Source organism: Athene cunicularia (genome assembly GCF_003259725.1).
Source record: "Athene cunicularia isolate RWA chromosome 6 unlocalized genomic scaffold, athCun1 chr6_part1, whole genome shotgun sequence".
NCBI lineage: Eukaryota > Metazoa > Chordata > Aves > Strigiformes > Strigidae > Athene > Athene cunicularia.
Window position 1 is genome coordinate 10,149,540 of NW_020799105.1, and position 25,718 is coordinate 10,175,257.

At 35.5% G+C, this 25,718-nt stretch overlaps 1 protein-coding gene across 4 annotated transcripts in view; it reads right to left on the bottom strand.

The window, feature by feature from the left end:
* ADGRA1 (adhesion G protein-coupled receptor A1) overlaps nt 1-25,718 on the bottom strand; it is a 187,354-nt gene that overhangs the window by 40,656 nt on the left and 120,980 nt on the right. Inside the window, exons 3-6 of one of the 4 annotated variants that reach the window (XM_026851413.1) lie at nt 13,051-13,258; nt 11,896-12,104; nt 3,191-3,318; nt 2,120-2,243 (exon numbers count right to left, since the gene is read on the bottom strand). In XM_026851413.1, coding sequence (XP_026707214.1) covers nt 2,120-2,243; nt 3,191-3,318; nt 11,896-12,104; nt 13,051-13,258 — 669 coding nt within the window. Of the gene's footprint in view, nt 1-2,119; nt 2,244-3,190; nt 3,319-11,895; nt 12,105-13,050; nt 13,469-25,718 lie in introns of those variants that run through there. The other 3 variants (XM_026851414.1, XM_026851415.1, XR_003398714.1) reach the window with 3 other exon arrangements.

Consider the following 25,718-nt stretch of genomic DNA (forward strand, 5'->3'; position numbering starts at 1 on the left):
GGGGGGGGGGGGGGGACAAGAGACAAAACCTAGACTTGAGGGACACACAAGCCCAAAACTGCTATATAACTATACATTTCATTACGCTGAGTGATTTAAAGAATTGCTATATTCCATACACAGGAAAAAAGGAGTGCTGTCCACCCCACCACCACTTATGCAAGCCACAGGAAATGTTCAAATATGTGAGCTTTTAGGGAAACCATTAGTAGGTCTGACCTCCCTACCTCCTAGCTTTGGCATCCGGAATATTAATTCACAGAGTAATCCTCTCAGGGTTATCACAGGAGGAGATAGGCACTGGGACTCACAGAATTTTGCTGTCAGTAGGCAAGAAAGGGTCTGTGGTGGCGTACAGTTTTCTGGGAGTGAACATTTGTTCAGCCTCTGTTATCAGCATCCATTAGCCCTACCTAATCACATCAGGAACATTAGCCCATCCTAATTTCTACCAGGAACCAGAGGACTGTGTGTGTTGAGTGTCCTGTATCTTTCCTATATTTTAACTGCTGATGATATTGTCTGTTGATGTAGCATGGTGTCAGGTAAATAAATAATTCTGTGAAGCTGGTTAGAAGGCATATGTGAATGGATCCATTCAGTTTCTCTAAATGTGCATGTTTCAGCAGTTCAGGATCTGGTCCTATACCATAGCTAGAAACCGCTGTCACTGATAATGCATTTTATGAAGATACCCCTGTAGTTTATGTAATACTCATAACATTATTAATAACTCATTTATCTCAATCAATTTTTCATTATGGCTGTTAATGCTGCATTGTTACCATGCAATCTTCAAAGTAAATAACCAGACAATGATTGCAACAACAGATGGTCATCTGTGATCGTGTAATTACACAGCCGTGGCTGCCCTACAAACTAATCTGCCACCCTCACTTGCAAACTGCAGATAGAGACAATGGTAAGTGATATTTCAATTTGCCAGAACTCACAGATTAATTATGACACAATACACCAGATATTGTGAGATATTTATCTCAGACTAATATAGTGGACAACTAAACTATTGTCATTTAAATGAATACCATATAATACACATAGGTAGACTTTGCACACAGAACGTTACAGGTGCTTACAGATCTATATATGCTGTTTATTGACAGTCATGCACAAGTACACATAAAAGGCTTCCAAAGCATCTCACTGAGAATTAGAATGGTAACTCTCACACTAGCTATGCAAGTTTTGCAGTGACTAAGCTATTGGCTGGTGACTCTTGCTGTTTACACCCATTCAAACCAATCAGAAGAACCAGATTAGTGACAGGCAAAATATCTGTGAGAATGTAATGAAGTGCTTTACTACAGGTAAATGCCAACAACATTCATGAGATCTGGAGCACTTCTACAAAAATCTGAGAAGAAGAAATATTTAAGACAAAAAAATCGCAACAAGCCCTCATCAGGCATTCCAGATGACTGCAATGACTCTCTTTACACACTGTACAGACTCAGCTTCTATATTCAGAGCAGCTGAAGCCATGGCCTCTCTGCGGATCTCATGGCACTATACTTCAGGAAAAGAATGAAGCAAGAAATTTGAAAAAGTCCAGCAGTACAAAACACGGGTCCATAAATTGCAAGGGTACTGGTCTGCTTTGTCTCTTTATCTTGAGTTTTAATTAAAAGACATAATCATACTATAAATATTAAGCTGCCCAAGTGTGTATTTAGAGATCACTCAGTGAAGTCAGGGCCACCCTCAGGCAAGTGGTATATGTATTACAAAAGCGCAGCATTGAACTTAGTTCCCCACATTTGATGGAATGATCAGAAAGGACAGAAATATTGGGGAATCATAGTTTTCAGCTATCCTGTAGAAAATAATAGTATTTCTCTGTTCAGGGATTTTTTAAAATAAGGAAATCTGAGTTGTAGAGAAATTAATGCATTGGTCAGACTCTCACAGAAACTCAGGCAACAACCAAACACTGAACATTCCCAGTGCTGGCCTTTAAGAGATATAATGATGACTTATTCTGAAGAATTTAAGATTGAGGAACAACATATGAAAAGAAAGAGAACTATCAATATTGTGTTAAAAGATACAGTTTCAGGTTTTCATTCTATTAGTAAGAATTACTAAGGCAGATACTTACAGCTTGACATATAATTGGATATTTAATGCGATTGATTCCACCAGCAAAAACAGCAAACGTAAGAGCAGTATGAAAACAAAAGTTGAGAAGCATGTGCCATCCTTTTCTACTTATTCGGATTGTGCTGTTGAAAAATCACGTTTTAAAATTAGAAACTAACATATTTATTATGAAAATTACAATTTGGAAAAAAATTTTAATATGACAGAACTAAATTCTCTAATTCTTGAATACCTACTTAGAAATGTACCTATAGGAAAGAGTCTGCTTTATACAGCACTGAAATCAATAGCAAAAAAGGTAAAATCAATGGTAAAAATTGTAAAGACTCTGCTGACAAGGGTCTACTGCCTTATAAGTTTCCTCCCTCAAATCAAGCATTTAAAGTAGAGTAATAAAAGCAAAAGGCTTATTGCATAGCTTCAGATATGCAGAACCTTAACAAGACATCTCTAAAGGATTAAATGGAAGCTGAAAATCAAAAGTCATTGCATTAAGTTCACTCAATATTTAGCAGCTTCTACAGTACAATACATTCCTACTCTTTTAAATTGCTAATAGTCTTTAACAGAAGTATGTAGTCAAAATGGCATTTATATAAATCCTTCATATAAAGGAAAACACAAGTTTTCTAAAATCAAGAAGATTTAGAAGTCAAAGGAAGTTTCTTTTATCCAATGATAGTTGCCAGGCTTTCAACCAAACTTGGTCTTAGAAGCCAATACCACCAGCATAGCTGTCCAGAGTGCTGCTCATCTGGAATTTGCCAGAAAGTGATTTGATAGTGCTCATGGTTTTATAGTAAATTGTCAAGTTAGAAATCTTAGAAACAGCATGTAGACCATTTAGAGATACGTCTCTGGACAGATAGAGCTTGGGAACAGCTTGAGAAAGGTTGACATAACCTTTTTACCTTTTTTGATTTCTCTGGTGTAAATCACATTGCTGGTATTACTATGCAACAGTTATTCTGATAATTTTAAGTGATCTTTTCAGTGAAGATTAGAAAAATTAAAGTGTCTCAGCATAATGCTGACCATTTAACACAAGTGCTTAAAATTGAATTCTTACCTGTGATGGACAATGTAGGTGATAATAGAAGCAAACAGGCACAACAACATAACTGCAGTACATGCATATACCACAGGGTGCAGAAACTCCCCTGGGTACTGGGGGAAAGACAGCACTGTCTTAAAATCCTATGGAGAAAACAGAATGATTTAACATCATTAGGCATGTGTGAGACTTCGAGACTTCATTTCAGTATGTCCTGTCATTTCTAGCTGTTCCCGTTAAATAGCAGAAAAATTAGATTATGAACTTTTTATGTAGATATAGTTCATGAATTTACAATAACATCAGACTGCTCTTTCCTCATCTGCATATATTTTGCAAGACAGAAATGAACCTTTTTTGTACAAGCAGACATATCCTAATTTAAAAAAAAAGGTCTGAAAAAATACATAGAATATTACATTTTCCATACATTAACAATATCTGTTTCTTCTGATAACATGAACTTTATGTGTATTTTACTAGGATATTAAGGACTAAATATCGAATTACCATAAAGGTCTCTAAATGGCATATACATGGTTGCAGAAGAACCACTCAAACAAACAAAAGCTGTGAGAATACACCCAAAATATTGACTGACTTGCTCCTGTATTCAAATATAATTCCCAGTTGATACACCTCCTCTGACCCAGTGACCTTCACACTTAGTTGCAAATATTCTACACTATCTACGTCAGTTCAAAAGCAGCTTGACAGCTACATTAACAGCAGAGTAAAGATCCATGCACTCCTTTTGAACCTGCTAGTGCCTACTGACACAATTCTTCATGAAAAATATAATGAAAAACTATTAATATCTTTGTAAAATTAACCATATCAAATTCTCATTTAAGTTAGTGGATCTCACAAGTAAGAAATAATAAGGGAGCTAAATCTGCAGGTGTGATGGATGGAAAGCAAAAGGAGCCCATTACAGAAAACAGTATGTCTTCAGACTGAATTAAACCAAACATTAGAGGTTCATTGTAATACATTAAGCCACGTCTATTTGTGACACTACACTTCTGCAAACAAGTAGTATAAATCAGACACATAAACTATCACTTGAGTGCAACGTGTTGTCTACATGCCAGTTTCCACGTGCAGTGGCACTTACTGATTGGATGTATATTCATTTTTGCGTGCATACAGAAAAAGCTAAAATCTGAAAAACTATTGAATATGACAATCCAGCATACTCTAACACTGAAAATACTGGCATACATTTAAAAGTATTTTTCTTTATTTGTCAGTTTTAGGTTCCCCTGGATCACGAATCAATACATTATTTTCCTGAGGTGAAATCTACCCTTTGGAGACTGGGATTGTAATGCTAATACATTTTAAAAATTGCATTTGCATGCAGAGAGCTGATTTCCCACACCATTATTTATGTATATGATCTTGTGCCATGTACAAGCAGCTAATGTTCATGAGTATATACAATTATTAAATCATGGGGAAAGGTACTGTTCTGTTTACCTTCCAGAAAGGTCCTTACAAGTAACAGATGCCCTTAATAGTCATTATTTTTCTTCATACTAGCTTTAAAGTTCCTAAAATTGACTGTATCAGTTCCTCCAGATGCATATTAATGTCAGTTCTAAAACAGAGCAGCTTAAAACATACACAAAAAATACCATCAAAATGAACAAATAACATATGAACAAGATGGCAAATACATGTCATCACACCCCATTTCTCTTCAAGTACTTCCTCAGCTTGTGTGTGTACCTCAGTTAAATATGCTCAGTCACCACTTGTCCCACACAAAAGTCCTCTCTCAGTCCTGCTCAGTTCTCCAAGATTCAGTCAGAGGTGGAGTCACTTGTCACAGAGGTATGCTTATGGTGTCTTCTAACACCTCTTGCTTCTCTTGCCTCAACCACAAGTGGAATGGAAGAGGAAAAGAACTCTGTCTTTTGATGTGGTAGCTTTTTAATGTGACAGACCTATGCTCTTGAGGCCTTCTCTTGTTTTTGTTAGTATGCATGAATATACATTCAGGATATAATGAATTCACAAATTCAAATAATTCTTTAAAAGTCTACTGTCTCAGAACTGCCATTGAATCTTCACTCAAACCAAACATCCTTTCTTAATGACCATTAATTCTTTTACAGACTGAATTTCTTGAGGTAGACTATTATTTAGCAGAGATGTTCAGTAAAATTTTGGCTCATATTACTACAGTAGTAATGTAAATACTGTACAACTTAAATAGAAATACTTTGCTGAATATGATAAAATATTTACTTCTAGCTCTTACTATATATTTTAATGCCGTACGCAAAGTACCATAATTGTATGTTACATTTTTAAAAGGTGGGTTTGATTTTATTTCCTAGAGGAGATTCAAATTATGATGATATTGAAAAATGGCAGGAATTGTCTACAGGAAAATGAACACGCACACACACACACAAGACTGACCATTACAAACTACAACTACAAGGCCAGTAAAATGTTGTCTAATGAGAATCTGTCATTCATTCACCCTTATAAGAAGGTGTGAAACCAGCTTCTTTTAGCTGTAAATGCCACCATAGTATATAAGGAACAATAGAATTTAGAGATGGAAATTAGTGACAGAAAAGACTTTTTATCAGCTATTTCAACCAACAATCAGAATTATAAAAACATCAAAGTGCAAATGGGACTGTTTCACTTTTACTGAAGACTTCATTTCAAAAATCGACTAAACCACACACATCCACCAAACTGATTAGTTAAAACTGAATATGTAAGTATGAAGAGGTATAGACAAATTACATACAGAAGGTAGCCCTAAGACATCTAACAGCAGATGCTGATAAAGTTGAGGGGAAGAAACAGTGAACTAATACTAAATATCTAGTATTTTCACAAAATTACAGCTGCTAACAAGATCTAGTTTGTGCTCTAAATTTTTGTAATCCATCTACTTATATTGGCAAATTAAACATTTATTTTTAATATATTACTTGTAATAGTATGATGTTAGAAAGTACAGTCTAACTGATTTCTGTGTTTAAAGCAGGACACCTGAAATTGCATTTCCTAAAGAAGCGATATCCAAGCACCACAGACTTAGAAACACAAGTGCATTTCAACAATCAGTTATGGTAAGTTTTAGATTCCTATTTGTATTTAGATTCCTCCCACTTAAAACCAAACTTAAGGATTAGGTGCCAAATATTAGGATGGTTAGGAGCAACAGAATATGGAAATTATCCACAGAGTTGGGTCTCTATGGAGAGCTGAAAACACTGCAATGCACATTGAGTGGAGCAGTTGAGAAGGACTGCTCTTTGGCAGGATCTCAACAGGCTGGAGAAATGGGTTTATAAGGAAACTCATGAAGTCCAATGAAGACAAAGTTTCCTGTCTCTGAGACAGAGTAACCCTGACAGCAGAACAGGCTAGGGGACAACGGACTGGGAAAAAACTTTGCAGAGGGTCCTGGTGGACAGTAAGTTGAAAGCAAGGCAGTGGTGAGCCCTCGTGGGTGAACCACATATTGGGCCTTATTAACAAGAATGAAGGCAGCAGGCTGAGGGAAGTGGTTATTCCCTTCTATTCACCACTTGTGAGACCAAATCTTGACTAGTGTGGCCAGTTTGGGGCACTTCAGTACAAGAAAGAGACTGATGAAATGGAAGGAGCCCAAGTGGAAGCCATCAAGACAGTAAGATGGATCAAGACCTAGATTCTAGCTCTTTAACTTATATGTCCTATCTCCCAAGAGTTGGCCCATTTTACTGAGCTCCTTTACAGTCTGGATTACTTTACCCTCTGGCTAAAGGTGTACCACAAAGAATGCAAGATGTATTAAGCCAGCAGAAAGCAACAGCAAACAGAAACAAAGAGCTTGAGCTAGAAGCTTGACTTGTATTAAAGTTAGTGCATTTTGAGGGAGACAAGCCTGGATTTTTGTCCCCAGTACCAAGCCAAATTTATGCATTTTACAGAGTAAACAATACATGTTATTAAGTGTAATTTAATAAAAAGCAGATATAATCCAAGGAGAAAGGAATAAAATACAGATCTTGATCTTATGAGTGTTCTAATTCCAAGGCTTCATGCAAAAGATTGGCATATTCAGGAATATTCTGAAAAAAATCCACCTCTTCTGGAAAGCTGGACTCAATACTGTCTATATGGGCCGGGCTAAGAATTCTCTGTTAGGTGAGCAGTACATATCAGCTGACGACTCAGGTGAAGTGTATGTGCCTCCATGCCAGACTTCTGAATGACAGCAGAGCTTAGAAATCTATCTGTTCACACTGGGAAGCATCTATGCACATGCAGAGAAATCTAATTCCAGGGAATTTTCCAGTTCCCACTACAACAAATGTTAATTTCGCAGATAGCAGGCAAACTTCCTGAATCACTTTCATAGTTTTTGTTGCTTAAACTCTGCTAAGGTCTATTCTGTAGGTGTAAAAGTAGGTGTTTAAACACACACAAAAAAATTAAAAGTTCATTCTGAAACCTCTCCCGGTAAAGAGTCTAATTTTTCAAAGTACTGAACCATGTTTCCACAGCCTGTTATGAGAAAACCCTGCGTTTTCTATGGGGAAAATGTCAAATACTGTAATTAAGTCAACCTTCTAAATGACATCTCTGTAATACTTCCCCAACTCATGAATTAATATCTCAAATGGCTTAGGCTGTTTAATTTGGAGAAGATCTGAAACATGGAAGTTTAGAAGAATGTTTTCAGAATTCACAAATAGGTCTAAGAAATTCTGCAACTGTCTCCAGTCACACTGAAAACATTGAAAACAGCTTTTGTGGTACTGTGATTCTACCAATTTTGAAAGACTTAAAAGATTCAGGGAATGCTTGTAAAACAACAGGAGAAAAATCCTGTAACTCTTAGCATGATCAGTTCCTAGTATCTTGCCTCTCCTCAATTTCTCATTCACAGTTTTCCAAGGTTTGCTTCCAGAATAGTTTCAAATTTGCTGGTTTTGCTAGCTGTCTCCTCAGCCCTAATTATCTCCAATAGCCATCCACTGAATGTATGCTACTTTTGCAAATAATGACTCCTTACACTCACAGAGAAAAAAAAAAAATCCAACAAAAAACCCGCCTATGTTGTTTAGAATAATGAGACACATTGTGACAAAACAGGAAAGGAGCTGTTTACGATTTTATGTAAATTTAACATATCTTCAGGATTACAATTAAAACCACTAGCAATATTTATTAATCCATTTTATGTTAATTGAGAAGTAGCATGCTTAGATTTAAGAATTTTGCTCATGTTTATTTGGCAGATTTGAGGAAATCATTATTGACAAAGCAGTCTGAGGGGGGAAAAGGAAATGCTGAATACAATTACAGTAATATCCATCACTACTGAATTGCCATTCTGTTCAAAGAAAATTGGAAGGAAGAACAAAGGACACCATATGCCAAAACATATTTAGCAAATTTTGAAATTCAATGTTGTTGTTGGATATTTTTGTTATCTCCTTGAAGAGTTTTTACTCAGAAACACTATGGCTAGAGGGCACTCAATTGGTCATAACATACACAAACACTGTCCTGAAAAATTACAATATTGATATACAGCTTATTTCACAGAAAAGCACAAATACATAGTATTTATAGAGCAAATACTTAAATATACCAAAGCTTCAGAATATGTAAGTTCATAATTTTACTCTAAAACAGAAAATGATATTGCAGAGGTTCATAGTTCAAGACCCTAGAGGCCACCTTCAAAAGAAACTTGAGTGTGACTGTCTCTCCTACAGATAACAGAAGAAAAGACAAAATAGGGGACTGGTCTAAAAACAGAGTATATGAAGGGAAAGGCAGGAATATAACTCGGGAGTTTAGTTCACAGTATTTTACTCCCACCCCTAGGACATACCATTCAAATGCTGTATTACATCTGACACTACTAGTTTACTTCCATCCACATTGGCCCAACCCAGAGCAGAATGAAAGTGTGAGTGTGTGAGGAAAGAAGCTTGTAGCTCCTTTCCAATGCAACCTCCAAGCTTTCTCTCCCTCTCAGATTACTTAAACAACTGTCACAGACAGAAATCAGATGGATCTACATGAATGCTCTCACTTGAAGTATGCTCATGCCTATTAATTATCAATCGTAGCTGATAAATCCTTGATTGCTGCCTTTCTAAAAAAAGAACTCTACGAATTTATTTTAACACTTTTATGGTACATAGGCAGAAACAACTTTTATAAAAGCAGTTCAGGGAACTTTGTTTTACTATTTAAAAAGATGACAATCAGAATATGTGCTGTACTAGCTATAAAATGGACATTTGAATCGAGACATCTATTTCATCTTGTTCCACATCAGGATATGCATTATTCTAACGGTAATGTAAATCTTCATCACTGTTGCATTATTGCTGCTCTTCAGTTTACAGCTGGTACTTCAGTTTTCTACTGTTACCCCAAAACATAATAATCAATTATGAATTTTTATGGTTTAATAGATTACAGAATCATAGATTAATAATATGTATCATGATATTGTAGATAATTTCATTGGCTGCATACCATATACTAGCTATTTTGAATTTGCTGCCATTTTAATAATATTTTAAAATTTATTAGACACTCAGGTGTGAATTAAGAAGACACACATAGCAATTTACATTGTTCACATTATAAATTAATAGCCAGAAAGAACAATGAAATATTTTTCATTTCTGGTATAAGAACTGAACTGCCCAGAAAAGTATAGCCTCTATCAAATAAAACAATCCCTGATTTTATGCCACAAAACACTGTTTAAGAAATAACACTTGAATGGAAATGGCTGCACATAACAAAGCTACAAAAGTTTTCCAATAGCTGTTTAGAAAGACAGCTGTTGGAAGACATATGTGTGTGTGTATATATATATATATATATATATATATATAAATGACTTATGGTCAGGCATCTTTTTAATTAAAAGTGACTGCAAAACATAAGCTAAGGAACACATCATATTGTTTGCTACCATATCAACTACAAAGCAAGGGTGAGTCTAAGATTCTATTTTCTTGTCTTGCAGAGATAAAAATGGAAGACACACACAGGAAAAAAAGCAAAGTTGGATAACCATAGCAAAAACCCCACAAGACCTAAACCAGAACTACATACCAGATTCAAAAGCTGCAGTAAAATGTGCCTCAGTTGCCTTTATGGTTATAGAAAAACCAATCTCCTACATCTCATCAAAGAGAAATGGGCATTTATCTTTACATACCAAAAATTAACTGTAGTCCTTGTGTCAGTATACAATTAACAAGATGGTAAACAAAATGAAACTGTGGAATTGGTTGTTTGCAAGCAATTAGTTAACATTTAGTAACTACTCAAAGTTTAACAAGACCAGGCTGAACCCAAGCAGTTGAAGGGGGAGGAAGCCATTTTGGGCGTGGCACCTGCAAAGTCAACAGGTGCATTCTTTGACGAATTTAGAAGAACATCCTCAAAGCAAAATTCTGTTTCAGATTTTGAGAAAAAAGTGGCTGGGGGAAAAAAGGGAACTCACAGAAGCTGTAGAAAATTAGGTATATTTGAAGTCTTGAAGTCTTAGGAACAGGTCTTAAATTCTGAACAATTCCGGAATGGTGAAAAACTGTTCAAGTAACTCTGAGGGAAATCAGTTTTTACGAAGTGGACGATAATATCTGCATTTAACTCGTGGGTGCCACAGCCTTGTGCTATGATTGGCTGCCATCTGGGCTCCATCTGACAGTAGCAGATTGGTATTCTCTGCACACGTCCTCGCAATTCCTGTCGCCTATGTTTGCTGTCCCTTACACATACACACAATACATTATTTACTCAACTATAAACATTTCTGTAATGTACACAAGCAGCATCTACAGTGCAATCATACACCAGCATCAGGATCAATCTCATATTAATAGTACACATCTGCCAAATCTTTTTACAAATGGTTTATAAGAAATATTTTTAACGGTATAAACATTTTCACACCTACATATATTAGAAACCTCTGATTTTTTTCTTTGTTTTCCTTTATTCTCTGAACAATAACAGGTCATTATTGCATGCATAATATTTTTGCTTTCATGAAGGTAACTTTCTGTTAAGCAGGATAGTTAAATAACTGCAATGGGAACTGTAAGTGTGACTGAGAACAGACCAAAGCAGGCTGATGTGTTAGCACTGCACAGAAATATTTTCTTCACAAACAGCAATTTCGTAAGAGGGCTATCAGCATCAGAATACAAACCAAAACTCCTACAGAATCAACAAGGACAGCACTGTCCTTACTTAAAAGAGCAGATGTTACTCCTCTCCATGTATTAAATGATTCAACATTGCGGTATGCCTGCAACTAATTAGTATGATCAACACAGTGCAGGGCAGGAACAAAAGCAGACCAGCCTCTGAGATGTGCTGATGTAAAGGCACACAGGAGTGTACATTTTTAAACCCTGTCCTATAATTTATATCCATTACATACTAATTGTTCCTTGATGGAACTTTCATTTGTAAGACTGAATTTAATGTCATTTCTGATTAGGCCCGTCTCTGGATATTAAAACTGACCACCAGGTTTATTCACTTACTAGCAGTTAAATAACTCACTTTCTGTAAGACTGTCTTATACTAAACATTACAGAAAACAGAAGATCAGTTACTGACAAGTAAGAATGATACAGATGCACGTAAAAAGAACATATATGTATGGCAAAAGAGAGAGAAATATATTTGCTAAGTCATATACTCACCATTAGCACTGCAAAGTTACTGAAGTGTGTACTCTGAATGGTGGTAATATTGCCTGCAGAACTAATTATGTGGCACCCTTCTCCCCACCAGCCTCCATGTCCATCTAGAAGGTCAAAATCCCAGAAGGCTGCAATGGGGTCTATACCCCGTGCAAAGTGCCTCAACCCTATAGTAAGAGGGCTGGTGAGGTTTCCAAAACTGCACCCATCTGCAAAAGCAACAAACTGAATCAGAGCGATGGAGTGGAAAACCCTTTATTGATGAATGCTGTGTAAAGAGATCAGATACGCTCAGCTATGGGGGGAAAAGCAATAGAGATACACCCTTAATGGTCAAAATCATAGGTAGTGCTCACATTCAGAGAAGTTTGCAATAGTATAAATAAATATGAACATCTCAGTCCCATAACGTGTCTAAAAGATCTAATCATCCTTCATAAAGCAGGTTTTTGGTTTTTTTTTTTTTTGTCTCAGAATCTTCAGTTACAGCCAGTGTTACACCGTTGCCCATGTAACTGCAGAAACGGCTCAGTTTCATGGTATGATTAATAGCTGAAACAATTCTGCGCTTTGAAAGTCACACTTAGAACATTTAAAAAATGTTAATAGAAATGAGAGCACTATTCAGTACCAAATAAAATAAGTAAAATTGCCTGGGTGAATAATTAATCAAAATAATGACTCACTAGCACATACAACATATCACATTTAGACAAAAGCCTTTAACAACACCTGTTTTACGTCCATCACATCAGAAAGTATACTGCTATCGATACATGCAACAGGGCACTACTCCCACTCCAAAAGCTTTATTTTTATCAGTGTCTGAGACATTAACATTGCAATTTTCAGTGTAAAGAGTAAAACAAGATTCTCTCGTATAGCACCATGCTTTAAGAAAAAGCATCTGTAACAACACTGTCAACAATCAGTAGTCCAAAATTTGCATTCTAGTCATACAGCAAGTGCATTTCTTTACTTGCAGGATAATTTCCATAAAATAATGCAGACAGGAACAATTGCAAACATTTGTATTAAAGAAAGAGACTATTTCCAGCCTCTCAGCACATTGTACACTCTACTCCTCTATTCTTTACATAATCAAGTACATTGTAGCTTTTAGATTAAAGGAAATAATGCATAACAACTCCTCACCTATTTTAGCAAAAACAGCTGGTGTGGCAACCGTCCTACGTTTCCCATCATCTGCAAGATTTGATGAGTTTCCTGTGCTAGGAAAGAGTTTTCCATTCCGAAAGACAATAAACTGTAGCTTGCAAGTGGAGTTATCAACAGATTGCCAGGCTGAAGACTGAGAGAAGACAGACTGTGGCAAATGAACTGAAGCTACCGCTACAGCATTCTGTACAATGAGAAAAAAAAAGAAACATTTAAAATGCAAATCACAACAGGGTTGCTTTCATGATGTTTTAAACTCCTGTACAAGATATGTATGCTGCCTTCCTTTTCCAACAGACTGGAAGCAACCAAAGAAGCACGAGCTGTAACCATGGGAATAGGATTGGTACAGTGCATATTAAAAGGGAAAACGTTTTGATTGAATGTGAGAGTCTATATGGTCAAGCTCCCTGCTGCAGAGGTGAGAATGGTTCTTACCGTGCCTGCTAGAGGGTCCATCAACACTGCAGATCTGATTTAAAGAGACAACCTCTACCAGGTTTTCTCCTTCACTTAAAACAGAATCAGACAACTTACATTAAAAAATTTCTCCAGAAGGGTACTTAAAGAGTATAAAAATCATTTTATTAAGACAAAAAATTAGATTAGCAGAGAACTGCAAGTGCAGTAAACAACAAATTTTATGAATATGTTTTTCTTGTTTCATATAAGGAAAATCAGTTAACTGTGTTTTAGTAATGCAGGAATAAAAAATATTACAAGTACTAATGTAAAAGAAGAAAACAAGACAGCGCTCGGAGAAAATGAATGAAGACTGTCAGATCCCTATAATAGCTTTGAGTTGTGAGGGTGTTATACACCCGTTTACAAGCAGATAATTCCCTTACAGCAGAGCTATAAAATACACCAAACATTATGTTGAGGACTTCACTCATCAAACACTTTTTTCCTGCCAAAGTAGCAAACTAATCATTAAAGACAGATATTTACAAGAAAAAAAACAAATGATGAGCAATGGGAAAATAAACAGGGAGTCTGTCCTAAGCCTTGAAGTGAAAAGTGTATGTATTTAAAAACAAACTACAAAATGTTCTAATTTGCATTTCCCCCAAGGGCAAAGTGTAGCTTCTGTGCGCATAATTTACATAGATTATCACACAGTTTACTCATAGCACGTGTAAGCTACCTCTTTGAGAAGAAAAACAATAATCTTCACAATCACGTAAACAAACATGACACTAATAATGTCCATGTGTTGGGAGAAATATACATGAGTGATAAAAGGTACAACAGAGATCAGTGAACTAAAAGGAATATGAGAATCATCTAATGACATCATGATAAATATGGGAGAAAAGTATGAGTAGTGTGTGATGTCATTGGGATGCTTAAATAAACAGATAAAGGCTTCTGTACAATCTTCTCTTTTATTATCGTGTATTTTGTTAAGGTTTTGTGATTTTAACAACAAAACCACAAAAAATTCCTTTTAAAAACAAGTTTCAGTCTAGGTGATGTCACTTATTAAAAAGACGGGGAAAAAGAGAACAAATAGCAACAGGATATTTCTACATTAGATTTTAAAATTATTGTGCAGGCTTTAATTGGAATCAACTGAGCTAAATATCAAGCATTCGTCCTCAGATTGTTTCTATTGCATAATTCACTAAAGCTGTCATAATTGGCTTTATCTCACGCTTCTGAAAAAGACATATTTTACTCTATGAAACCCCAAAGTACCTCTATATGCTGAACCTCCGATGATACCATTTTGGCCATAAAATTGTTAATAAGTATGTACAGAAATTTTTAGAAGTGTCATTTGTTAAAACCAAGAGCACTGTTGAGGACTTACCTGGAGATGTACAGAAGTGTAAGAGAAGTTACGGTGTGATTACCTTTACATTTATATTGGATTTTTATTATTATTCGGTGCTAGAAAGAGCAACAACAATCACATCTTAAATTACACTAATTACTTATTATACACAAAATGAGAAAGCTAGAAGCATCAGAACAAGCTTATGATAATGAAACCAACAGCCAAAGGCACTGGGATAAGCAACAATGTGCTATGACTTGACAAAAGCAGTCCCACACAAGACACTGAAAACAACAGGTTTATATCACTTTTGCTAAGAGGGGAAATTGTTTAATTCATTGTGGTTCTCTAATTTATTCTCCATTGGGACTTATTGATACCAGTGGGAAAAAGTAATAGTGTAGACAGCTCAACTGTGAGACAGGAGGTGCAGAGAAGAGGCTGCACACATCTGAAGCACAGAGAGCTGGTGTGCAGGTCTGATGACAGGTTGCACAGCTGTGTAAAGACCAAGGTGATGTCCACCCCTCTCCTCCTATCAACCTGTCTCTGCTCACACAGAGACCCTTCGCTATGTAGCATAAAAGAAAGGAACCCCATCATGGTGCCCAAGGGGCAAAGTCAAATGCAGTGAAGAAAAGCTGTACACAGCCTACAAATGCATTTAGTGTGCACCGGTTGCACTCCTCAGGCTGACTGAACAAATCTCACACATGCAGCAACATGACAAAAAGACACATTTACAGAAAATTATTTCCTTATTAGACTTCAGTGTTCTTCCCTATTTGTCTCCTCAAAATGTACCAAGAATATGAATACCCATAACATTAACTATTTAAAAATCTTCACTAAATAGTGTCTACAGACACTTTCTGGGATACAATTTAATTGTGAATACTGCGTTATGTATACCTGTTATTTCAAACAATTTATTTGGAGAGCAGGCAGCCTGGTAGAGCAAAGGGCAAAGGGACAGGGCTGTTCCTTGTCTGGACAAATGTATGCATAAAGTCAAACTACTTGCTGCACATAAAATATTTACTTTACGTAGACATTCCTCAAAATGGAACATCAAACTGTCTGCTACAGCAACATGCCTGCCAACAAGCTCTTGTGCGAGGATATTAATGAAAAATGAACACAGAGTGCCCACACATTGACAATGCTGTTTAAAAACATGAATAAATATTTGTGAACAAATTTTTCATCTAAGATATGTGAGAAACTTCTTTTCATTAGCATTAGTCATTATTCATAGGAGAGGGATGATCTGAGAACTCAGGCAATCCCTTTAATTGTGCTAGAGTATGGATGGAGCCTTGACTGGAGGCTCAGTCTTGGATTATGCCAATCTTATATGTGGTGAAGAGTAAGTCCATTCCCCACTTTGCCTCAGTTTCCCTCTCACTTGGTGAAATAAAAATTATGGTATTTCCTTTGCTCTGTATGGTACTCCAGAGTCCAGAGATAAAACACAATATGGGAACAGATTATTACTATAACCAATGACAGTAACATCAAATTTTGAGTGAATGACTGTGCTTCAGATGTTTCAAAATCCACATAAATCATCTAATTTTTAAAAATTTTATTTGGACACCATGTCACCACATCACATAAGAACTGACATTTCCTATCGTGCTAGTGGCAGCATCTTGGGAAGCTGCTCCACCTCTAAGAGGGAAGAAAAAGCACTAGACACAACCACCAAGTGTCCTGCACAGGGGCTGCAGCTTTGCAATGACACAGGTCAGTGCCAGCATCTCATGTTTTCCCTGGAAAAGCTTAGAGTCTGTGTCAGCGATTTTCTAGTCAGGATTTAGATATTCTGTGAGCATTTTCAGAACAGAATGTCAATAATCTGTTCACGACTCCATTTCACTTTTAGTCCTATTAACTGGATTGTACTGGCATTGATTAGAAAAGAAATCCTGAATGTACTGTAGAATTTTCTACGGAATATTTTTCTGCTGGAAAATGCCAGTATTTTAAAATGAAATCTATCCACAGACATCTACCCATTTGAACATAAATATGACAGAAATTATGCAAATTTCAAAACCTCACAGTTATCTTCCATGTCATCTATCCAGATATTTTAAAATCTGCTGTATGACCTGCAGCCAGGGAAAGAGGGCTTATCAGCTCTAAAACAGCTCTGAGGATTTTCCAGGAGGGCTCCTAGGACTCCTGGCTCCCAAGACTTCTTGGAACCTGGGAAACTTTCCAAAAAGCCAAATGAAAGGATGGTTTAAACACTGAATCATAATTTGGTAAGTACTTTTAAAGTTTCATTTTTTGTTTCTATTTCAGAGCTATTTTTTTGGTGTGTGGAATTTTTCAAAATATCTGAGGAATGGAAACAGCACAAATATATCCAACTGGATCCCCAAAGTTTTATTTTTGAAGGGAAAATCTCATTCTAAAGAGGAAATGGTCCTCAGGATATTGAGACCTACGGACTCGACATTTTTGCAGCTCATGCATGTGTGACCCTTATTAAAAATTTTTAAAGAGAAAAATGAAAGATTTAAAGTGAAGTTTTTCTCCAGGAAATTTTATTCTGGTCAGCAGTCCTTTCCTTATAATCAATGCTAGAATTTACAAGGAGTTCTTAAATGTTTAGGAAAGACATTCTCTCGCCCTAGGTGTCTTTGTGATATGTTGGCCCTTCTACTTTCATGATTCTTTTAAGAGACCTGCTCCCATTTTCAACATTGCTTCCCCATAATCTCATTCTATTTGTCTAAAATTAAGCATAATATTGAGAGATATATCCACTGTCAGACAACCATTATCAAGGAAGATACTTAGCAACCACTGTGGAATGACGTAAATGAAATTATTTTCTATAGCTCTTCCTTGCATATGCTTTGATATTAGATGGATTTTGAGTTCAAGCACAGTATTTCTGTTTGAGATAAAATATATTTCATAGGAAAGCATCCAATTTTGAGTCCTATGAAGAGTCATCAGTTATATTTTTCCAGCTGGCAATTTCCTTGACTTAACAACAGGTCAGAAGAAAACTGGACAAAAGAAAAGGAATAAATGAAATGACCTGAACACCTGGCAGAGAACTGGAAAAGCAGTTCCACTGCTGCCAGGTTTTAAAGAACCTGATGAGGTGTTTTGTAGATTCAGATGCAAGACACCATATATTATATTATTAAAGGTACAAGGGTGTTGCCAAAATAGGCACAAGCTATATAAAGTTGCAGTAGCAGTAAACAAAAAAGTAGAAACTAAGCTCTACAGGTAACAGCCTATATTACTAAATATGTACTGACTAACAGTGTGGTCATCATAATAAAATCAAACAAATACATTATATATATATATATATATATATATATATACACACACACTAGATTTTATTTAGTCCCTCAAACAAGACAGCAGCTTTTTAGAAGCAGCTGAAGATTTCAGTTTGGAGTTTATGTTAAAGGTTTGGCAGTTAACATACCAAGAAAGTGTAAAATTGTTTTGTCAGCTACCTCTCCTGGTATATATTTAAATAACACACCTTTGGAATTATCTCAGAACATGATATGTGAGATAAGAACAGGCATTTGGCCAATCATTGTGAGGCTTTAGGTAGACTGTACATGAGTAGTGATCTATTTTTCTGGTATAAAAAAATATCAACAACCCCAAAAATTTAGACTATCTGGGAAAATGACAAAGTTTCTGTGAAAGAATAGAATCAATGTCAGTTTGAAGAAATATAGCTATATGAGACATACTCAATGACAAACAATTTGAGAGGTCCTGAAAGAGGTGGGATAATTTTTTTTATTTTAATGGGAGGATACCAAGCAAGGGAAGTAGGCTGTGTTAATTTACCTACATAACCTGATTTGTTGCAGTTCAACTCCTCTTTTTAGACTGCTGTTTAAACACAAGTCTAGAAAGGGTCAGAGATGACTAGCAAGTGAAAAATAAAATTCATATAGATTCCCAGAGAGAAATGAAGAGCTACCTCCAAAAATGCAACACAAAATCACCTGGTTACTGAGATGAAATTGCTAAACTTATTAGGATAATTATGTGATGATAAAATCATTACATAGCAGTGCTGCAGTCCACATCCATCTCGGTATCTGAAAACCTAAGTACAGAGTTCAAGTTATCTTTGTTCTAGACAGGCATAAATGCTGGTTTAATGCATAGTGAAAAATATGGCATCAACAAGAAATACAGACAAATTGTGTGAGAAGGTACAAACCCATCTTAATGTGTGTTTAAAGTTCTCACTAATTAATAATAAAGGTTTTCTAGAGTCATGATATAGAAATGCATCCAAGTACAGAGCATGGAAATTTTAGAAAAGCTGGTAATATAAAATAATCTTGTAAAACCCCATCATCAGTAACCCTTTTCTAATATAAATAAAAACTAAATGTAGTCTCCACATTAGGATTTTGTATTTCAAATCTGAAAACATGGCAAAGTCAGGAAATTAATTGATAAATATTAATGAGACTTACAAGGATCAAGAATAGATAAACTGATCAAAAAGGACAATGAATATAATCAGAAAGCCAGTGAAAAGGAAAAAAAAAACACTGATCAGTAAAACAAAATAGTATTTTAAGTTTCAAGAAATGGAAGGATACAGTGATAATTGCCAAAAACATTTTACATACAGCAGTTAAGTTCTGCAGATCTATATTAAAAAAAAAGGACAAGGAAAGAAATAGAGCTGCCATACAGAAAGAATCAAGAAATACATTTTTTATTTAACCTCAGTGAAAGTGTTGTTTACATGGAGACAATGTTAGGGTCAATAATGAGAACAAGAACATAAAAATTACCACAAATGTCAAAGCAAAATTCAATAAGAGCTGAATACTGTCATACAAATCTTTGAAAGAACTGACACAAGAAATCAAATTACAATTGTGATTTTTTTTTTTTCCTTAAGAATCTACCAAGTTGGTCATAAAGCACTGATGACTGCTCTGTAAAATGACCTGCAGTTAGGATGAATGAATGAACCAAGTTTGGCATGTAAATAATGGTACAGACTTATGCATGAATGAACAACTTTACTGCACAGTTCACAACATAACTCACAGCTGCTGCTGCTGCTGTTTTAGTTTGCTTCTGTGTCCAAAGACAGGTTCCCATGTGATGCACTGAAGTGCTTATGTATTTATGCATTATTCCTCCAAACCACAGGTTAGCATTTAGGACTTCATTATCAATGCATCCATGAAAATACAGTCAGAAAATGTAATACTTTTTTCTAAGAGAAGGAAAATGTATGGAATTCTACAAGCAGCAACTGACTTGTTAATTTGATATCGTGAGGGAAAAAGAGGAAAAAAAACCTCAAAGAAAAAGATAACACAAAGAGAGACAGGTTAGGTTTACTGAAGTAAAAAATGCCAGATCCACATGATAGTCCTCCTTGACAACTGTTTTTCTAGATAAGGCAATAAATTCAACTAATTCCTTTGGTCTTCAATAAAATATTGGATGCTACATAGAAAACTATTAGCTGAGACACTGAGAATTAGTAAGAAATAGTGTCAGGTGAATAAGGAAGAAGATAAAACAATTCAATTATTTAATTTGAAAGGGGAATGCAGGCTGGAGTGAATATATCTGAAAGTTCTATGAAAATAATTTTAGAGACTTCTCATTTTTATTTGATGGCCTTGAAACAAAGAGGAATGTCACCTAAGACAGTGTTCAAAATCATATATTTTACAGATTTATAATGAGAATTTCTATTATAAGCTGGTGAAATAAACCACTTTGGAAAGCAACAGACAAGGAAAAGGACATGAGAGCACTGGTTGATCTCGGGATGACTCAGAGCCACTATGCTTTAACAATTAAAAAAAAAAAAGACAAATATAGTCCAGAACATACAAGATTAGGCATTTCCATGGAAATACACTGCTTTTAAAGGCCTAATCAGAAACATAGTACAGGCTTTTGATCAACTGGTCTCAAGAAAAATCAGTCCAGAACAGAATGTGTGTAGGGGATGGTTAATAGGATCACCATTAGAATGAATAATTTATTTCACAAGTGGAGAGTAAAAGAGTTTAGCTTTGTTAGCCTAGCAAAATGAGAGAACAGGTTGGGCCTTCTGTCTTTAAAATACCAGAACAATAGCATCGAGGGAGGAAGAAGAGTCATGTGAACAAATAGCCAGCATGAGCACATGGACAAACAGGACATTAGTCAAAAGCAAAAATGCAAACTTAAAAGTATGAAAATGTTTCCTAGCTTTTTTAACAGAGGAGACTGGATAGTTTTCAAAGATTTATGGACACACACACAAAATTATCTACTCTTGAGAGAGTATTTGAAAACTTTATGATAGAATTATACAAAGCAGTTAGAAAAGTTTTGGTTTACTTCTCTGTTTTACAAGAAGTGTCTAAAATTCCTTTTGAGAACTCATGAATCCCCAGAATAAAGGAATTTCTGAAGTTCCTACTTCTTACTTACATCCCCAGTATACAGTTAATAGATTTTGTAAAAATCTCATTAAGAAGAAAAAGAATTTAGAAAACTATACAGTCGTGGTAGAGTCAAGTGACTCACATCTGCAATAAAAGAACATTGAGCTGAGAAATGATATTATCTTTTTGAGAAACAAGAAAAAATTCTGCACCCATGTAAGAGCTGCAGACAGCCAGTCAGTCAGCAAACTTGAAAACTGACCCATTTATTTAATGTAAACATCTATTTTAGAAAACTTAAAATAAATATCTAAAAATAGAACAATTAAACACAGATCTTGCATGGAACAGTAAAGAGGATTATTACTTGTCTTCCTACTATTTTACCTCGGAAGTGAAGAGATCTTTAGCACTTAAGTTACAAGAGCTCAGTCTCCTATAATGGATGATGGTTAAAACAGCAATATCTGTCACAGATAGCTATTAACACTCACATGAAGATTACTACCATTCTTAAACAGATTTACTCTACCTGAAATAGAATATAAATGAAGATACCCTTCTTTGTGGTAGCACCAGTAGTAGCACTATTGGGTAACCTTGTGGTTCTGTATAAAAGACAAAATCCTTTCTTTACTCAAATGGCTAGCAGTCTCCCATACACTCAGATTGCATCTATAGGTAGGGCCGTAATACTTAACTCCGATACTGTGGTGACTTCAGAGAAAGCCTTTGAAGCAACTCAAGTATCAACTGAAACAGGTGATTCTGCAAAAGCCTCAGAAAACACAATGGATTTGCAGACAATCTCAAATATTATTGCTCCAATAGATACAATGCAAGAACAAGGATTAAGAACCACATTTGTAAAATTACCGCAGATAATTTGTTAGTATACTTTTTCTGTATTCAGAAATTCCACATCAGCAATCTGATTTTAAAATGTTGAAGTTTTACACAAGTTTTCAGCTTTTATGGTAGTGTATCTTTTGGCCAAATATTGCCAACAGAAAAAACACCATAAAGCGCAAAAGAAGTCAAAAATGAGTGAATAACATTATATCAATTGAACTTTATATAAGATACACAACACAATTTTGTTATAATGTTAATTATTATTTTTTTATATTTAACCTAGATTAAGTTTTTATTTTAAGGATCTTTTTAGATTTTTCAAACAGCGCTACATGACTGCTTCAATTCAGGGTTCCTTTATTGTAAGTCAAGCAGAGTACTCAATAGACTTGCCATAATGCAGAAAATTATGCCAGAGAATGCATAAAATTGGTCTTCTCAGGAATGTAAGTGGTCTTAAGGGTGGCTTATAAGTTTTCACCTGGAATTTAAAGGAGGGGGGGGAGAAGATCCTTGAAGTCTTAAGGAATTTTGGACACACCCCAAAATTCACACTGTAACTTTCCATTTTCCTCTGGAGACTCACTGCAGCTTCATTTTTAAAAAGGATGGCTTCTGGCAGTGCACTCTACAGGAAGACTCACCCTATTAGGAGTTTGGTTCACTGGGCCCTTCAGGGATGCATTAGCTCCTAGAAATACTACATTTTCCTTTGAGCAGCCTGGGAGTATTTTTTCTTTTTATTTAGAAGCTCAGTTCACTTTCAGGCATTAAATATCTGAGATCTTTCTGGAAAGATGATAAGCATATTCGATTTTATTATTACATTGATGAGACTGTGGTTTTAATTGTTGCAGATGCAGCCAGAGGATGGGATGGGCATATGCTAAATTGTTAGAATTTTAAAATATAAAATCACAATAAATAATCTCCTGAGCTGTCTAGGTGAAACATTCAGGTACATAATTGCAAAGTTATCACAATGGATCTTAGGAAGGGCATCATAATTATACAGAATACCTAACTAACCAAATATCTTTTACAGCTCATTGATCACTGAATTCAATTATACACATATATTACCAGTTTAGAAGAAGCAATCATGTGAATTCTAGCTTCAATATACCGGCATACATGAGTTCTTTTGCCATGACCACTTTTAATTTATTTTTTGAAGTAGGTGAATTGTGTTAATGTAGGGCTCATAAGTCTTACTTTCTGCATGGTCCATAACTTAGTAATTATCATATAGAAGAAACTGTTAGGAATGGGAACAAAGAGAATATTTCCCACTACTCAGACATAAAGTGTTAACAAAGATTTTTCTAAAGTTGGAGAAACACAATTTGATTAAAATGAGAAGGGATATTATGTGGCTTATATTTATAATAAAAACCACTCTAAACAAAATTCATACATATTTTAATAGAGTGCAGTACATATATTATGAATTTTATGATTTTTCTAAAGTCTTAGACAATTTGTGTATATCCACTTATTGAATATGAGTACACAGTGATGCAACCATTAGGTAATACAGTAATTCAAAAAGACTGAATATTGCAACTATTTAATCATACTAGATGATAGGATTTCTAATTTCACTGATGTGGTGGTATTCACACTTAGTTAAACTAGATTAAAAAAAAGTTCATTTAGTAACATAAGTGAGAATGTAGCGAAAAAGATTAATTCAGAAATTTTTAATAAACTATTTTGATATAATTTTCCTGAGGCAAAGTGAGCTTCTACATTGCATATAATGTACAGAAATGTTTTTCTGGTGCTGCCTTTTCATAAAGATGACTGCAATGAAATGCTGACATTGCTGTTTGATGACTACTGAAACATTGCCCCTGTCTGATAATGGAGGAAAGCTGAAACTGCTGAAACTAATTTTAGCAATTTGGGTCTTTTAGGAAGTGAATTTAGAAGTTCTGCACCATGAAACGACTCTATATTCTGCAGATTTGAATCATTTTCTTATTATCCTCAGGAATGGTCCTTATTGCCTGTAGCCATTTAAACAATTCAGACCCAGCATTATTCTTGCAAGCCATAACTTCGGCAAGGCACACTTTTGTAGAAGAGGATGTGAGATCACTACATTCTTCTGCTTTGCTATATAGAGACAGTTAAATATTTGAAATAGAAAAGGGATAAGATTGCATTTTCTTTAGTTCACTATGCACAGTCACACCTTCCTTCACTCTATGATGAGATACAACTTCACTATCCTCACAATAGTCAAGAAAATATGACTCCTCAAGAGGAGAAAATATGATTTTTCCCTCCTCCTGTTCCCAAACTCAGTTTTCCATTTTGAAAAACTGATATATTTAGTCTCCAACTTGCCAAAATAATAATCTGCTTCCCGAATTTCAGTCACTCAGTCTACTAATTAGCTTCTACAGTACAGTCAGGAAGCATGTATTGTAAGAAGAAATGTAAAAACAGTAAGTAAAGTGAGTATAGTTACACCAGCAAGAGAGAGAGATTCTGAGTCACACAAGTGTCCACATTTGAATTAAAGTACCCAATGTCTCCGGACCCTTGAGTGGCATGGTGGTAAAGTAGATGTATATCAATGATGGCATGTGACATTTTAAGAGAATTCTTATAATTGTGATGTTGAATATGAAGGATAAGACAAACGCTCCACTACTGCTAGTGCCTGTAGGTGTTAGTAGCTGCTGCTCTCCTAAGCTCCCATGCAAAATCACCTACCCTGCTCTGTAAGTCTCACACACATCTTCAGGATTCTGATGCACCCAGTGTGGACACAAAAGACAAGATAGTGAGCTCAGTATGACAGTGAAATGGTAAAGTCACAATTTCAGCTTTAAAATTCAGTTCTGGCCAAATGCCATGTTGAACACCTGGTTGGAGCAAAACCAAACATAGATTTGGTACGTATGTTTGTGTGTGAATGAAGAGACCATAGATATTAAAGGGATTTATCCGAGGTTACATTTACACAAGATAATTATCAGCACTAGTAGGTCCAAATTTGTGCCACAGTCATGATGCAAGCCTTTGTTTCTGTCTTACTTTCTTGACAACCAGACAGAAAAGGAGTCCATCTGGAAAGAAAGCTATCAGTTCATTAACAGCACTAACCTCTTCCAAACCATTCTATTTTGGGGTTCTATATAGAAAATTTATTTTTTCTAAGGAATAGTATATTTCCCTATTCTCTTTTAAAAGAAACAATATATAACTCTTCTTCTTGCAAGTAATGTATTTGCAGATATGTTTTCACCAATAATCTAAACTAGAGTCATAAGGAAGCTTTGAAAATGAAACACTGCAGGATGCATACATAAGTACATTGTATGTATAGTTCATGTGAAAATCTGTTGTGTCGGTTCTTTGGTTCAGCCAGAAGGCATTCAGAACCAAATGGAACACTTTTACCTCCGGCTGAATCACATGTACTCTCATTGTCCTCATCACAGATTATTAGTTTAACTGGACAGACTCCTTAGCCCAGAACCCATCTGTTCTAACAAGTGCTTAGGGACAATCTATCTTGATTCGTTCTACTAAGTTTTTCTAAAGGATTTGTCACAGAGTTATGT